We start from the raw sequence: 15,768 nt of genomic DNA, 5'->3' as shown, positions 1-15,768 counted from the left end.
GCTCGGAGGAGACAGAGGCCACAGGAAAACCAACCTGTGCAACTACATAAATCTCGATGCCGTGCGTTGTCTTGATTTGTGTAGGCAGCACTGTACACCAAAAGTGAAAATGAGAATAATTGGTTGTTAGCACCCAATTGACTAACTAGTTCATATGTATATCTGGACTCCACACCCAACTCTGTGACATATCTGAGGGTAACCATAAAATTGGGCACCTAAATTTATAGAATTAAGGTGTAAGTGCTCAACTTCCTTTAGTAGAAGAACATATTTAATTTCTTTTGTGCAGCTTGAAGTTTCCTCCAGGAACAACTCAAGCAGCCATGCGCACGGCTTATTGAAAGCGTGCAGCTGGGAGAAAAAGAATTAAAGTCGGCACCTAAGGTGAGGTTGAGGGAGGGAGATGGCAGGACGCGGGATGTGGCGATCGGGTGGGAATGCTGGACCACACGATCTGCGATTGCTTCACTGTGGAGACAAGACCATTCACCGCTCCACAAGGCGGTGAAAGGCCTTGTCCCCGCAGCGACCACTATTTATTCTCTCCCCATTTTGGCGGGTTATCCGTGGCTACCCGCGGGCAACAACCAGTGTGTCATTCTCTAGTTAACCACAGCAAGATATCACATTGTGCTCACCACATTCATAGGGTTCAGCTCTGGTAGAATTTCCTCATTTTGCTTCATTAGATTGTGACCTGCTGACTTCAAGGCTCATATTTTAAGCTATGAGGGGCATAATCAAAACTTTATTAGGAGGGACATCCAAGTGCCGATAATAGAAACTTTCTGGATTTTCAGCAGCATTTCTAAGCTGCTGTGCATCCAGAGCTCAAAGGGGCATGTTGGGAGATCTTTTATGGGCAGGCATCAGGCGGGTTTAAACTGGACATCCTGAAGTAATAATCAAAGCTTTCCCAGGACATCCTAGGCGGAACTTACACGCCAGGACTTAGACGAATGTAAAATTTCCAGAATGATCCTGAACCTCTCATGCCTCTCCCTTATCCCCCCTTTTGGGTTGCATGTTATGGGATTTGGGCACACAGTTTTATAGAATAGTGTGTAGCAAGATGCATGTGCAAATAGTCTCCCAGTACAAGTGCCGGAGAAAGACTGTGTCTGAATTCAAGAAAGCATGAGGCAGGCATGTGAGATTTCTTGGGAAGAGGAGGAGATAATGGTTGCTGCAGATGGGCAGATTGGATGGGCTATTTGGCCTTTATCTGCCATCATGTTTCTGTGTTTCTAAATACAAATTAGTGGCAATTTATGTCAATCATTTAGTTCCCAATTATTGATGTTATTTGGCTTGCAATGACCTGTTCCTGGCCAGATCGAAGGGCCTTTACTCTATCCTTATTCTTCGTTGCCTGTCTGCTGCTTTTCATATTGTTAATCACTGCTTACTCCTTGATATGCTGCCATCGGGAGTGGGGAGAGGTGTGAATGTGGTGCAGTGGTTAAAGCTACAGCCTCAACACCCTGAGGTTGTGGGTTCAAACCCATGCTGTTCCTTGTGACCCTGGGCAAGTTACTTAATCCCTCCATTGCCCCAGGTACATTAGATAGATTGTGAACCCACCAGAACAGACAGGGAAAAATGCTCAAGTACCTGAATAAATTAATGTAAACTGTTCTGAGCTTCCCTGGGAGAACAGTATAGAAAATTGAATAAAATAAAATTCTGCAAATCTGTCTTCTGGTTTGCCTCCTACCTCTCCCATCGCACCTTTAGCGTATGCATTGGTGGGTCCTCTTCTTCTGCTATTCCGCTAGCAGTTGGTGTACCCCAGGACTCTGTCTTAAGACCTATTCTCACTCTACACTTCCCTCGGTGCTCTGATTTCCTCCCAAGGCTTCCAGTATCATCTATATGCTAATGATTCCCTGATCTACCTCTCTACTCTTATGATTTCATCCAAAAAAAGTCTCAGCCTGTCTGGCTGATATTGCTACTGGATGTCCCACTGCCACCTGAAACTAAACATGTCCAAGACTGAACTGCTCCTCTTTCCTTCTAAACCCTCTATTCATCTCCCACCGTTCTCCATCTCTGTAAATAATACTGTTACCATTCCTGTCTCATCTGCTCATAACCTTGGAGTTGTCTTCAACTCCGACCTCTCATTTTCTACCCACATCCAGACTGCTAAATCCTGTTGCTTCTATCTCTACAACATCATCAAAATTTGCCCCTTCCTCTCTGAGCACACTATCCGTACCCTTGTCCAAAGTCTCATAACCTCATGCTAAGACTACTGCAATTTACTTCTAACAGGTCTCCCGTTGAACTGTCTCCCCCCCCCGCAATCTGTGTAAAATTCTGCTGCATGACTTATCTTCTGCCATCCTCGCTACACTCATCTTACCCCTTTCCTCATATCGCTTCGCTGACTCCCAATCCGCCTTTGTATATAGTTCAGACTCCTATAATTAGCCTATAAGTGTGTTCATACTGTAGTCCTTCAGTATCTTTCCTCTCTTGTCTCTCCTTATACACCTCCCTGAGAACTCCGTTCCTCAGACAAATTGCTTTGATCTGTACCCTTCTCCTCAACTTCCAATTTGTTCCTTTCAGCTCGATGTCCTCTATGCCTGGAATAAACTACCTGAGTTCAGTTTCTCTGATATTTATTTAAAAAATTTCTATTCCACTTATCAACTAAGTGGGTAACAGTTAATACATAATAAAAGTAACAAATCTTGTCAGTTAATATATAATAAAAGTAACATTACATTACAAATTAAGGCATTATCCAGTAAAAACATCAGTAAACATCGTCAGCCTATCTTCAAATGATGCAGGGAAGCTCTGTTAGCTACTAGTATCTAATCGATCATGGAAGGAAGATTCTCACAAATAGAGATGTCTTTAGCAGTTTCTTTAAAGATTTGATATCCCTAATAATCCCTATAGGGAGTAGTTCTATTTCACTAAGAGGCCCCCTTTTACTAAAGTTTAGCATACTCTAAATGCTGCACATCTTATTTTATACCTATGAGCCAAGTGGCACAGGACTTTAACATCCATAAGCATGCACTATGCTTTAGTAAAGGATCCAAGATGGTGCCTCTGCCAGGATCCAAAGCAACTCCTTTGTCTTCTAGCACAGAGGCATCCTCTTAGCACCTCCACAGGCAGCAGCAGTGCCATGACCCTGTTACAACTTAGGTAGGTCTTGGCTGTTGGGAGAGGGGATTGAGGATTATGAAATGGTAGGACATTAAATAGGGTTTGGAGTGGGAGATTATTACTAAATGGAGAGCAAAGGGGGATGAGGACTGGATGGGAGAGCTGTAAGAAGGGGATTGGAGCTACATGGAAAGTTGGAGGGGGATCGTGACTGGATGGGGAACCATCAGAAGGGGATTGGTACTGAACTGGGCGGGGACCAGAGGGGTTAGCAATACTTACAGTGATGTGAATGCCAGTGTTGCTATAGTACAAGGTGAGTAGCGATTCACGCGTGTGTGCTGCGCTCTGAGCCAAGAGGTGCTTAGGAGTAATGGCAATCACACATATTACCAGTTCAATATTATAATTTATTTATTAATGTTAATCTTACATGTTTCAGAAATCATATGTGTGATGGAGTCCCATCAGGCGTGAAAATTGCACCTCTCCTGATGGACTCTCTGAGTCTATACTGGTCTGTTCCTTTTATATTTTTCACAAGCCAGTATGACATCACAGTTGTCAGCCAATCCATTAACAGAGGCTGTCCTTAAGTTTGAACAAAGAACTTCCTTTTGACATCGAAATAAAAGTTTCAGAAATCATATTTTTGTTTACATTCATTACTGAATATACATAACCATTTTATAACATAGCCAAAGAAACTTTGAATCCAAAATTGCTTTCTATTTCAGACAAAAACTTGCTTTGGAAAACTGACAGTTTCAAGTTTCACTGACACACAGACTCAGAAGCCCCAGACCCCTTCCAATGCTGAAAACTGGTACAGCGTTTCTGATTCTAACTTTTTCCAGATGTTGCCTCAGGATTTCTCCTTAGAGTTTCTTCATGTTTAAAATATATAAAATATTAGAAATTAAATACACACCATTCTTTCACATATCTTTCATACATCATTCATTCGGGGCCCCATTCACACATCCAACACAGTATATTGCATTCAAACTTAATACATATTATATCCCAATTTGGAATATAGTGTCTAATATGCTCTTCTTAACCGGCTTAAGCACATCTGTTATCAATTAGACCATGAAGCTCAAGGCGGGAAAAACTTGAACAAAAGACAGACAGAAAAAAAGTCACTAAAATGAAATGGAGTCACTACCTCAAGATGGAGTTCTTAATATCTTTCTATGTATCATGTATATCCTGATTTCCTCTATGGTCTTGCTTAATAGCGAAGTACATAAAAAGAATATTATTATGCTTTTCCTTAATATTAATGTATAGTATGTTTTTCTGGCCTTGGCTACATCCATATTCAGATTTTTATTCACCAACTTTTCGTACACTTCTATTGGGCGTGGCCTTAACTAACACATATGCTTATATCTAACTAGAATTACCCAGAACCATACGAAAAGTAGGCATTTTTGTAGAAAAAACTCCACAAAATACTGCACCATCATGTACTGCACTGACCATTCCATTAACGTACCACAGCTATCGCTCCCTACAGTCCACGAGCCACTGTTCAAAGGGCGAATCAAAAATTAAATGCAATTGTTAAATTATGCAATAAGCAGAACAGCTAGTGAAATGCAACATATGTACTCGGGCATTGCCTGTTGGATAGTTTGTCCACGCACAGTGCAGCGCTTGGCCTTTAATTGTGTGGCAGCCAAGAGCTCAGAAACATGGCCACAAGATTGCACCATCAAAGGACAAAGTGCAGTAGTGTGCTTTCTTTGGACAGAGGGAGTGAAACCTGTGGAAATTCACTGTCGGATATTGACTCCGTATTGACATAGCTCCATGAATCAATGAAAGCTTTATGAGTAGGTAAAAAGGTTTAAAGTAGGAAGAACAGGTGCAACCGACGAAGGTCGTTCTGATCGCCCATCAACATCATGCACACAAGAGTACATTGATAGGGTGGATGCCTTGATTAGAGAAGACCGGTGGATAATGGTGTCTCAATTGTCTGCAAATTTGGATATCAGCTATGGATACAGGAAAATCTGTACACGATGGGTTCCCAAACACTTTAGTGATGTGTACAAGCAACAGCGTATGGAGGTTGTGGACCAGTTCCTGAGACGTTATGAAGAAGATCCAAGTATTCTGGAGAGGACTTTCACTGGCGATGAGACATGGCTGCATCACTATGACTTGGAGAGCAAAAGACAAAGAATTATGAAGTAAAGGAAGTGGTATCTTTATCTGCTGTCATTAACTATATGTATGTTACTATGAAGAAATGATCACTTAGAATATTTCCACTAAGAACAATTTCAATAGAAATCTTTTGAGAATTTGTCTGACCCCCCCCCCCCACTCAGGATTAATATGTAACTAGTTGATGTCTGTTGAGCTTCATTAGAGAATTTTTTGGATGAGCATTCAGTTTGCACTTCTAATTAATGTGCATAAGATGATTGATAAGGTGGGGGGATGTTATCAAAATGGGCTGCTGTTAAACTGGATTATTTTAACTCAAGTTGAGTTATTTTATGTGATGAGACTCTGTGCTAAAATAACCTGACTTGACAGTGGCTCACACTGTAAACTCCCTCAACCCCCCTCCTCAAAAAAAAAATCAACTTTATGTACGTGTATACTCCAAATTAATGCATGGAAAATTTATTTACACATGTTTTATTTATTTGGTTAGTTGTATATCCCGTCCTCCCCAACGAGCTCAGAATGGGTAACAAAGCTGACATACAAAATGCATACACAAACAATATGCTTGTCAAATTGTATGCACATTAATTTTTTTAACAAAAAATATCTAAAAATCAGCCCCAAAATAGAAAATGATTCAAAAACAAACTGTAAGGTTGTTTTTTTTTTTCTGTGCACATTGCAATTGCCATATGATGTGGTAACAGTGGTTAGCGTAGCTAGGTTTAAAAAAAGGTTTGGACAAGTTCCTGGAGGAAAGGTCCATAGTTTGCTATTGAGACAGACATGGGGGAGGCCACTGCTTACTCTGAATTGGTAGAATGGAATATTGCTACTAAATGGGGTTTCAGCCAGGTTCTGTGACCTGGATTGGCCAGTGTTGGAAACAGGAGACTGGGCCTGACCTAGTATGGATGTTCTTACGTATAGATATAAGTATGTAATTTAATCACAACCACTTCAGCACACAGCATGCACCTAGATGGCTAAAAAACCACTCTTAAAATTATAGTACTGTATTAAATAATTTACATGTACAACGATTGACTACGCCGATATGTACACCCATCTTCAAACTACTTGCTGTAGCATTTTGGTGCAGTTTTATAGTATAGCACCTAGCCAGAACATTGGCCTATATATGTATATCAAAATTTTCTATCCTGCCCAACAGAACATGTCAACTGGACAGCTTATAGTCTAAAAGTGTGAGGAGTCATGATATTCAATATTGAACGACAGGAAAAAAGAGGGTGGAGCGCATTGCCAGAGGTTTGTGGTAAGAGCAGATGGTGTAGCTGGTTTTAAGAAAAGTTTGGACAAGTTCATAGAAACATAGAAAGGTGACGGCAGAAAAGGGCTACAGCCCATCAAGTCTGCCCACTCTACTGACCCACCCACTCTACTGACCCACCCCATTAAGTCTGAGTGCTGCTCGACCCACGTAGGGATCCCATTGTCTGTTATTGACAAAGACAGGGAGGAAGCCACTGCTTGTCCTGGATTGGTAATATGGAATATTGCTATTCCTTGGTTTTTGGCCAGGTACTAGTGACCTGGATTGGCCACCATGAGAACGGGCTTCTGGGTTTGATGGACCATTGGTCTGACCCAGTTAGGCTATAATCTTGATAGAATAGAAGGAGGGGAAAACACAAGAATAACATGGGTACAAATTAAGTAGAGAATAACAAAAGGACAAACTTGTCCCCTTCCCCATGGGATCTCAATATCCCCATCTCGTCTTCATGAGTTCTGTACCTGTCCCTGTCCCATTCCTGCAAACTCTGCCTTAACTGCACAAGCCTCAAACACATAATTTTAAAGTGTTTCAGGCTTGTGCAGATGACGACAGAGTTTGTATGAATGGGACAGGGACAGAGCTGACGGGGATAGATAGATCCCACAGGAACAGGGACAAATTTGTCCCATGTCAGTCTCTATTCCATAGCTCCACGGCCAGTTTCGCACAGTCACTAGAGAAAAAGAAAAAGAGAGTGAAGTTTAGGAATAAGCATCTCAAAACAAAATAATTTTAATAGCGGTGTTCCAGTATTCTGGTTATTTACACTGTTTCTTAGTACCTAAATATTGGCATCCCTTTATAGATTTACACCTCCAAAATCCTGTTTGAGGCACTAAGAGAGACATGAATAGATTAAACAGGGGCAGAATATGAAAGAACTACTGGGTTACATTGCAACGCAGTGGCCATTAGGTTGAGAACATCTTGTCCCTGAGAATCCTAGATTGGCAATGATCGAAATACCATTCCAGAGCATTCTCATTGGCACCAGCGTCTTCCAATCTTTGCAGCAGGATTTAATGGTGAGCAAAGTCAAAAGCCACACTTTGCTCCCTATCCTTTCTTCCAAGAAAACCAAGTATCTTTATATTTATTTTGCACTAGTCTCTCACCCTTACCTCTGAGGAAACCTTATATGCTTATGCTTATTAATACCATAGAGGGGTGATGTCTTGCTGGGTCTCATTATGCAGATGAGTTGGCATGAAGATGGCATTGTCGCTATACTAGAGTTCATATTTCGTGGCCTTGTAGAAATGGTTAATTATTTTTTTTCCTTCATTTACTTGAGTTGAATTGTGCAACTGTGGACTTGGGGTAGTCTGTAGAAATTTTGCCTCTTTAATATGTTTTTCTTTTTTGAACTGTTACATTCATTCAAATGTAACTTTTTTTTTTTTTTACTCTTTTGAGAGATATTCTAGTAAACGTATAAATAATAAAGTGTGAAATAATGAGTGCATAGATCTGAAAAATAACTTTCCTAGAAAGACTTAGGATCTGTTTTACAAAGCCGTGCAGCAACAGCCCCGAAGCCCTTTAAATTTCTTTGGGTTTCAGGGACGTTACCGCAGCGGCCCGCGCTAAACGGCTTCGTAAAAGAGGCCCTTAGTGGCCTAGAACAGTGTTTTTCAACCTTTTTACACCTATAGACCGGCAGAAATAAAAGAATTATTCTGTGGACCGGCATCGGTCCGTGGACCGGCATCAGTCCGTGGACCGGCGGTTGAAGAACACAGGACTAAGTCTTGGGTCAGACCCCGCCAATCTCTACCCAATCTCCACCACAGACCCTGCCCCCATAATAGTACTAATTGCACCTTGCACATCCCGTGCCTCATCTGGAAGCCTTCCCTTTGACGTTGCAACGTCAGAGAGAAGGCTTCCGGTTCAGGCGCAGGATACCCGTAGGAGCCACTGCCCATGGCTTTGTGCACTGAACAAGTTAGGAAGAGGGAGCTGGATCGGCGGTTGAAGAGCACTGTTTTGTGCCTGATGCACGTGCTGGCCCTGTGGACTGGCAGGAAATTTCTGTGGACCGGCACTGGTCTATGGACCGGTGGTTGAAGAACACTGGCCTAGAGGATTCATATTCTACAAGAAAATTTCTCAAATAGCATGGGGCTTCTTTGCTAAATACATAAATACCACATGTTATCATAATGACTTTTGCTTGCACAGCTTGGATTTGTGTAAATCTTTTTAGTGTGTATCTGACAGGGTATTGAAATGCTATGTGTGTGAGAGAGACAGAGTGCAATGAGATGTGTGTGACACAAAAGGCACTGGAAATCTCTTTGTTTATATATGTGGGTATGTATGTATGAGTGACAGACTGGGGCAGGGAGGAATGCCAAATTTAATGCTCTCCACTGAAATCCTTGACTGCAGTCTGGACAGTTCTTGTATTTCTACATCTAAAATGTATAATTCTACATATCTGCAGTAAATCTTAACTGCCAAATACCTGACCACTCAAGTCTTTTTTTGGATTACTTCTTGTTTCCTTCACTTGTTCTGGAATGTGAACTCTGTTAACAGATCGAAGCATTATTCGTAAAGTTGTACCTGTCTTTAATAGCCTCTGTATAAAATCACTGTGAAAATGTTGAATCTCTGTAGCATAATGCTGGTCATCCTCATTAGATGGAGTAAATATGATCTAACAACTCTCTCTGAAGATTGCAAATCAAGAAATTTTTACTTATTCTGACACATTTTTATTATTGCACTACCCAAGTCCCAAGAAATTGAATTAGAAAAGAATATTCTCAGCTTTATTTGCATATCAGGTTGCAAATAGCTGGAATGTTCTGCTAAATATGATCAGACATAAGACATAGTGCATTCCAGAAATTATTGAAAACTTACTTATTCAAGAGATGTTTTAATTTAAAATAAATTTGATTTTTTTTGAAACAGAAATGTCGCAATCTTAGAAAAGGTACCAAATCTTAGTGTACTCTTACTTGAGAAACGAGGCAACAATGTCAGTTGGGTTATATTTATAAACTGAATTGTTAATTGAAATGGTGTATCTCTGGCAAATGAAAAGATGTGGTTTGTTGCATTTGAATCAGCATCTTCTTGATTACTTAGCCAGCTTAATAATTCAATTTCTAAAACTTGGTCCCTTTTCTTCGATTATGACACAAATTGTTTCTTGGGAATGGTCAATTTCTACGTTGTTAGCCACACTGTAGAGGATAGCGTGGGATATAAATGTCTTAATGTAATATTATGGCTGGCCAACTTGTGGGGTGCATTGTGGTTCAATATTCTAGCAGTGGCAGTCAGCATTTCTCTAAATGCTGACTAAGCACCACTGGCTAATTTAGTCCCAGATATTCACTACTCGGCCATAACTATGCACAGGCACTGAATATCTGGGTCTTTAATGATGCATGGAAGTTATACAGGCATCATTGCCAGTGGCGTAGCAAGGGTAGAAGGCACCCAGGGTGGTGGCATCTTCCCATGCCCTCCTCTCCGTCCCTCCTACTCCTCCCACACCACACTCACGCCCTCCCTTCCCCCCATACCTCGTTAAATCTTCACCAGCACAAGAAGCTTCTCCAGCCTGCTGCTTGCGTTGGCTTTCTCTCTGACATCACTTCCTGGCCCCACAACCCGGAAATGATTTCAGAGGGGAGCCAGGTTGGCGCGAGCAGCAGGCCTGTGCAGTTGCTCACACTGGTGAAGATTTAAAGAGATATGGGGAAGGGAGGATGCGAGCGTGGCATGGGGGTGCAGAGAGGTTCCGGTTCCCCCACTAAGATGGCGCCCGGGGTGGTTTTCCCCCTCCCCCCCTTTACTGTGCCACTGATCATTGCTGATATTCAGACATGGCTGATATTCAGTGCTATATCTGTATAGTTAAATTGGTCAGTTAAGACTGCCTTTTGTGTTGTCTATATGCTTTGAACTGTCCTGGAACTAACTGATGAGTGCTGCAGCAGTCTCAAAAAGATTTTCAGCAGCACTGTTCGATTAAGTGCTGCTGAAAATCTGAAGATGGTCTACTCACTGATTTAACTGGGCAACAGCTTCTCTTGCCCTGTTAAATCCTTCTGCATAAAGGCCTTGGATGGTGTATTTGTACATAGGTGATGACTTCTGTATTATTGAGTGACAAAAAGGAAAACAGCAAAACTCTATAGCAGTAAACCAGTGAAAGAATAGGACTAGAGAAAGTCTTCCCCACCCTCTCCCGCCCCCCAAAAAGAGGCGTGAAGAAGTTCAAACACCAAGTTTCTTGAATAACCATTATAGAGAGTACCCATTATCCAACAAGGAGATATGACCCAACACGGGGTCATGTTTTGGCACTTAAAAGTCTGCATCAGGAGGCGTAATCATAAATTGAGAGCACACAATCTGGTAAGCACCAGCAAGTAAAGATCTTTGTTTGAACTTCAAGCTTCCTTTCTTTTGGAAGACCATTTATCTAGCCCTATTCTTTTTGTTTGGAATTCTGAATCATTAACACTTTTTGTATATTGGGAGGAGGAGGGCAATTCTGTAACAGGGTCCTATAATTAAGTGTCCAAAGAACACATGGCAGGAACCTATTCTATAAGGGAAAGTAGTGGGTTAATATTCAAAGCAATTTAACGGGCAAGAAATAGTTCCTTACAGTTAAGTCGCCTGTTTGGAGTTAACCGCTAATTTTCAATGCCACTTAAAAGTTAGTGCTGCTGAAAATTAACGGTTAGTGCTAAACCGAAAACCAGCTGTCTTGGGGGCATTCCAGGGATAAAATCAGCACTTAGCTGGTTAAGTGTCTATGAGATCCTTTTACTAAGGTGCACTAGCCATTAAAGCACGCGCTAAATGCTAACATGACCATAGACTATAATGGACGCGTTAGCGTGTAGCGTGTGCTAAAATGGCTAGCGCGCCTTAGTAAAAGGACCCCTATATTCGGCACTTAACCTGTAGCCATTTATAATTAAATCTATAGGGGAACAATTTTCAAAATGTCCATATTGAAAGTCCACTGGTGCTTTTTACCAAGGGGCTTTGCTCCAAGGTTCAAAGAGATCCTAGTAGGTACAATGTACCTGGGCATTTTTTTTTTTTTTTCTGTTTTTTGTTATTCTATTGCTAATATGGCATATAGCATGATTTAGCAAGTGTACTATTTTATATTCATACAGAGGACTTTGATGATCTAAGAATGGAAGGTGTAACTAGTCTGATGCCTTCTGGGAACAAATACAGCCAGGGACGAAACACTTATACCGGGGAACCTCAGGCAAAGGTCACATTGAACATCTGCTCAAGGTGTGCCAGGTAAAACAATTGCAACTAGATTCTAATGCCCAGATGTTAGACTAAAGCTGTTTTTATTTATTTATTTATTGTGCTTTGAAGGTTTTCTTTTTTCTTTTTTTTAATCTTAAATAGTGCCATACAAATAAAAGAACAATAATTATTACATACATTGCACTATTAACTGTACAGGTAACATATATGTTGTTCAAAATTTTCCCAGTTTTCCTAAATTTATTAGTAACACTAGTCATTAAGCCCGTTACATTAACGGGTGCTAGAATATATGTCTGTCTGTCTTTCTGTCTCTCTCCCACCATCTCTCTCTCTCTCCCTGGCCCCCTTTCTCTGTCTGTCTTTCTGTCCTTCTCCCTGCCCCTGTGTCTTTCTTCCTGTCTCCCTCCCTCCCGCTGACTGTCTGTCATTTTTTCCCTCCATTTCACTGTGCAGCAGCATTTCCACCCCGCTTCCCTGTGCAGCAGCAACAGCATTTCCCTCCTTCCCCCCCTCCCCACTTTCCTGTGCAGAAGCAGCAGCGGTATTTCCCTTCCCCTCCAGGTCCGTGTGCAGCAGTAGTAGCATTTTCCCCCACCCCCTTTCCCTTCTCTTACCACGATCTGGCCTGCTCTGTTTGGCCCCTCCCCCTTCTTTTACTGCTTTGTCCTGCTCGATCTGGCTTGCTCCTGACACTCCCATCCGACCCTCCCACCGCCGACAAACCTCCAGGCTCCAGCAGCGTCCGCAGCACTTTAAACATGCTTCTTCGCGGCCTTCTACTGCCGATTTCCTCTGCCGTGTCTGTCTCCGATGATGTCATCAGAGACGCGGCAGAGGAAATCGGCAGTAGAAGGCTGCGAAGTAGTGTGTTTAAAGTGCTGCAGACGCTGCTGGAGCCGGGAGGTTTGTGAAATGTCAACGGGTGGAGTGGAGCTGCTCTCCACCACTACAACAGATTCTCAGTTGCTGCCACTGGAATGCAAGCTCCCTCTTGGACTATGGTGAAGGACGTTTGGCCCAGAGCTCCCGTATAATCAGACCAGCTGAAATTCAAGCACACAGACTCTTTTTCTCAGAACTGCTCCGACCAAAGTTTTTCTTTTAAGTTTAAAAGTGCCGCCCGCCTCTCACGATCCCTGCCAGCGTTGTAAGCCTTCTCTGACGCTAGTGCAGCTCGTGAGAGGAGCCGACGCCACGGCTTTTAATCTTGCTTGAGGAGGCGGAGAGCAGGGAGTTCAGCGCTGCCGGCCAGTCCTAGCGGCCACGGAGAGAGGGAGCGATGTATGCGTGCATGCGCACTCCTGCCGCCACAGACCTACTGATCACAGATCAGAGATCACGGAACACGCAGGTAAGAGTGTGCATGCGCGGCTATGATTTTATTATATAGGATAACGTAAAATAATATATAATATGTAATGAAGAAAATAAAGTTACCCAAATGTAACCATCAATATTTATTTCCCTCCCACCAACCCCCCTCCCCCCTGGATGTGTAAAGGTAAATGAGCAAAAGAAAAGATAAATAAACATTATTATAATTTCATAAATTTAATCAATTTTGATTTTTTTTTTTTTTAGAAGGGCATTTGATTTCTATAGATAATTATTTTGCTTAATGAAATTTAACATCTCAAAAACAAAACTAAACAAAAAAGAGATCAAGTTGAGCCTTTCGCTTAGCTCAGACCTATGTTACGTGTGTCTGTCTTCAAATTTCAAAAACTTTTCTAAGTTTCTGTTGACTTTGGGAGAATGAATTCGAAGAGTTAAGATGCTAAATAATAATAATTTAAAAGCACCTGTGTAAATGAAAATTTTCTTGCACAGGTGCAGCATAGGATTCTGTATAAGTTCATAATCTTATCCCATTTCACGTCTTGGAAAAACTTTTCTTGGTTCTAACAGCTGGAAATGATTTTAAGATACAAGCAAAATGTTTTAGGTTTCTTTTTTTTTTTTTTTCACCAAGCGAAATAACAAGATTCTGCTCAAATACCAATTTCCTTAATATTTTGGCCATAAGATAGAGAGCTTGTCATCATGACGAGAAAGAAGAATGACACTTTAGTACATCAGAGTCCTCTTTTGTCGGGCCAGTTGATTAGCCTTGAGATCCCCTATTATTGGAGTTCATATGGCATGTTTGTTCCCATGCACCAGAAAAAAAAACACTTGACATGATGTTGAACTTTTCATAATGCAGAATACATCTGTGCATTTAATTTTTAATTTGAAGAAGTCAGACTGTGTGACAAATGCTTGAATACCTGAATGTAAACTGCTTAGGCAACCTCCTATGATAGGCGGTATATATATAACTTAAATAATAAATAATTCCCTCCTTCATAAGCTGCGCTAGAGATTTTTTAACACAGGCTGGTGAGGTAAGTGCTCCAATGCTCATAGAACTTCTATGAGCATCAGAGCATTTATCTCGCCGGCCTGCGCTAGAAACCTGTAGTGTAGCTTGGTCAAAGCTGGCCTGAATAAATACTAATAATAACCTTATTATTGTAGGTTACACTAGTTTCCTATTGAGGCCAGGATGATATTTAATGTTGGTTGTATTTTTTATAAAGTACTACGTGATCTGGCACCCAGCTATCTTATCGACCTTTTTCAATTTGCAAATCCAGGTCGCTTTCTGCACACTCCTACTTTTATATTTTTCCTTCTGTGAAAGGTTGCTTAGATAAGAAGTGTATAATCCACGTCGGCACGAATGATGTGAGCCGGAGGAACTTCAGCATGGCCACACTGACTGACCAGTTCAGGGCCCTGGGACGAAAGCTGAAGCAGAGTACCCGGAGGATAGCATTCTCAGAGATCCTGCCTGTACCGAGAGCAGATGCAAAGAGGCAGGCAGACCTCCAGGCTGTGAATGCATGATTGAGGAGATGGTGCCAGGAGGAGGGCTTCCACTTTGTGAGGAACTGGACGTCCTTCTGGGGAAAGAGCAAGCTCTACCGGCGGGACGGCCTGCACCTAAGCACAGCGGGAACTAGACTACTGGCAGCCAATGTGAGGAAGGAGATCGAGAGGGCTTTAAACTGAGGAGAGGGGGAAAGCCGACAGCTGATCTGATGTTGACGCTTCGGACAACAGTATCCAGAACAGATGCTGAACGGGCTGCCTGCAAGGAGGAAGTAGAGAGACCGGTGAATCTTATGATCAGACAGCGAGGGAAACACCAGGTAAATGGAGCTTGCTGGGAGGAGACTAAGGGGCATGGAGACACAGGGGGACTGGGTGGCACGAGGGCGAAAGCTGAGGGCAATATAGGGGTGCCACAAGGCGAGGGGGATCAAACAGAGGCTCAAGGGATGATAGCCCAGGAGGGGGCCGGTAGGGCTAGAAAACCCAGAGGAAAAGCGGGGGAGTGGGGTGGTGGGAATGTGGGGAAACAGAAAGCTACGAGGGTAAAGGCTGAGGGCAAAGCAGAAGCACAGGGAACAGGAGAACTGCCCGAAATTCAAGGGTAGGCGGCCCAGGTAAATACGGAGGTGGAGGAAAAACGACGGGACCTGCGGTGCTTATACGCAAATGCAAGAAGCCTCATGGCCAAGATGGGTGAACTAGAGGTCGTGGCCAAGGGGGAGGACCTGGATATAGAATCAATGGGATGTGGCGCTGCCGGGGTACAGGAGGGACAGGACCCACAAGAAGGGGGGAGGCATAGCACTATATATAAAGGACTCTATCTACTCGGTCGGGATGGATATGGCAAAGAAGGCAGAGGGGCTGGAATCGCTATGGGTCAAATTGCCGGGAAACAAGGGTGCAGGCATAAAACTGGGGCTGTACTATCGCCCACGTGGTACGCCGGAAGAAGTCGGACACGACTTGGAAGCTGAACT

At 42.5% G+C, this 15,768-nt stretch overlaps 1 protein-coding gene across 6 annotated transcripts in view; it reads left to right on the top strand.

Annotated features, from left to right (window-relative positions):
* C2H8orf34 (chromosome 2 C8orf34 homolog) overlaps positions 1–15,768 on the top strand; it is a 328,896-nt gene that overhangs the window by 209,245 nt on the left and 103,883 nt on the right. For 3 of the 6 annotated variants that reach the window (XM_033934937.1, XM_033934938.1, XM_033934940.1), the window contains exon 8: positions 11,797–11,923. In XM_033934937.1, coding sequence (XP_033790828.1) covers positions 11,797–11,923 — 127 coding nt within the window. Of the gene's footprint in view, positions 1–11,796; positions 11,933–15,768 lie in introns of all 6 variants that reach the window. The other 3 variants (XM_033934935.1, XM_033934939.1, XM_033934936.1) reach the window with 1 other exon arrangement.

Source organism: Geotrypetes seraphini, chromosome 2 (genome assembly GCF_902459505.1).
Source record: "Geotrypetes seraphini chromosome 2, aGeoSer1.1, whole genome shotgun sequence".
NCBI classification, from domain to species: Eukaryota; Metazoa; Chordata; class Amphibia; order Gymnophiona; family Dermophiidae; genus Geotrypetes; species Geotrypetes seraphini.
Note: the sequence above shows the minus strand (reverse complement) of the source record. Positions and strands in the feature narration are given on the sequence as shown.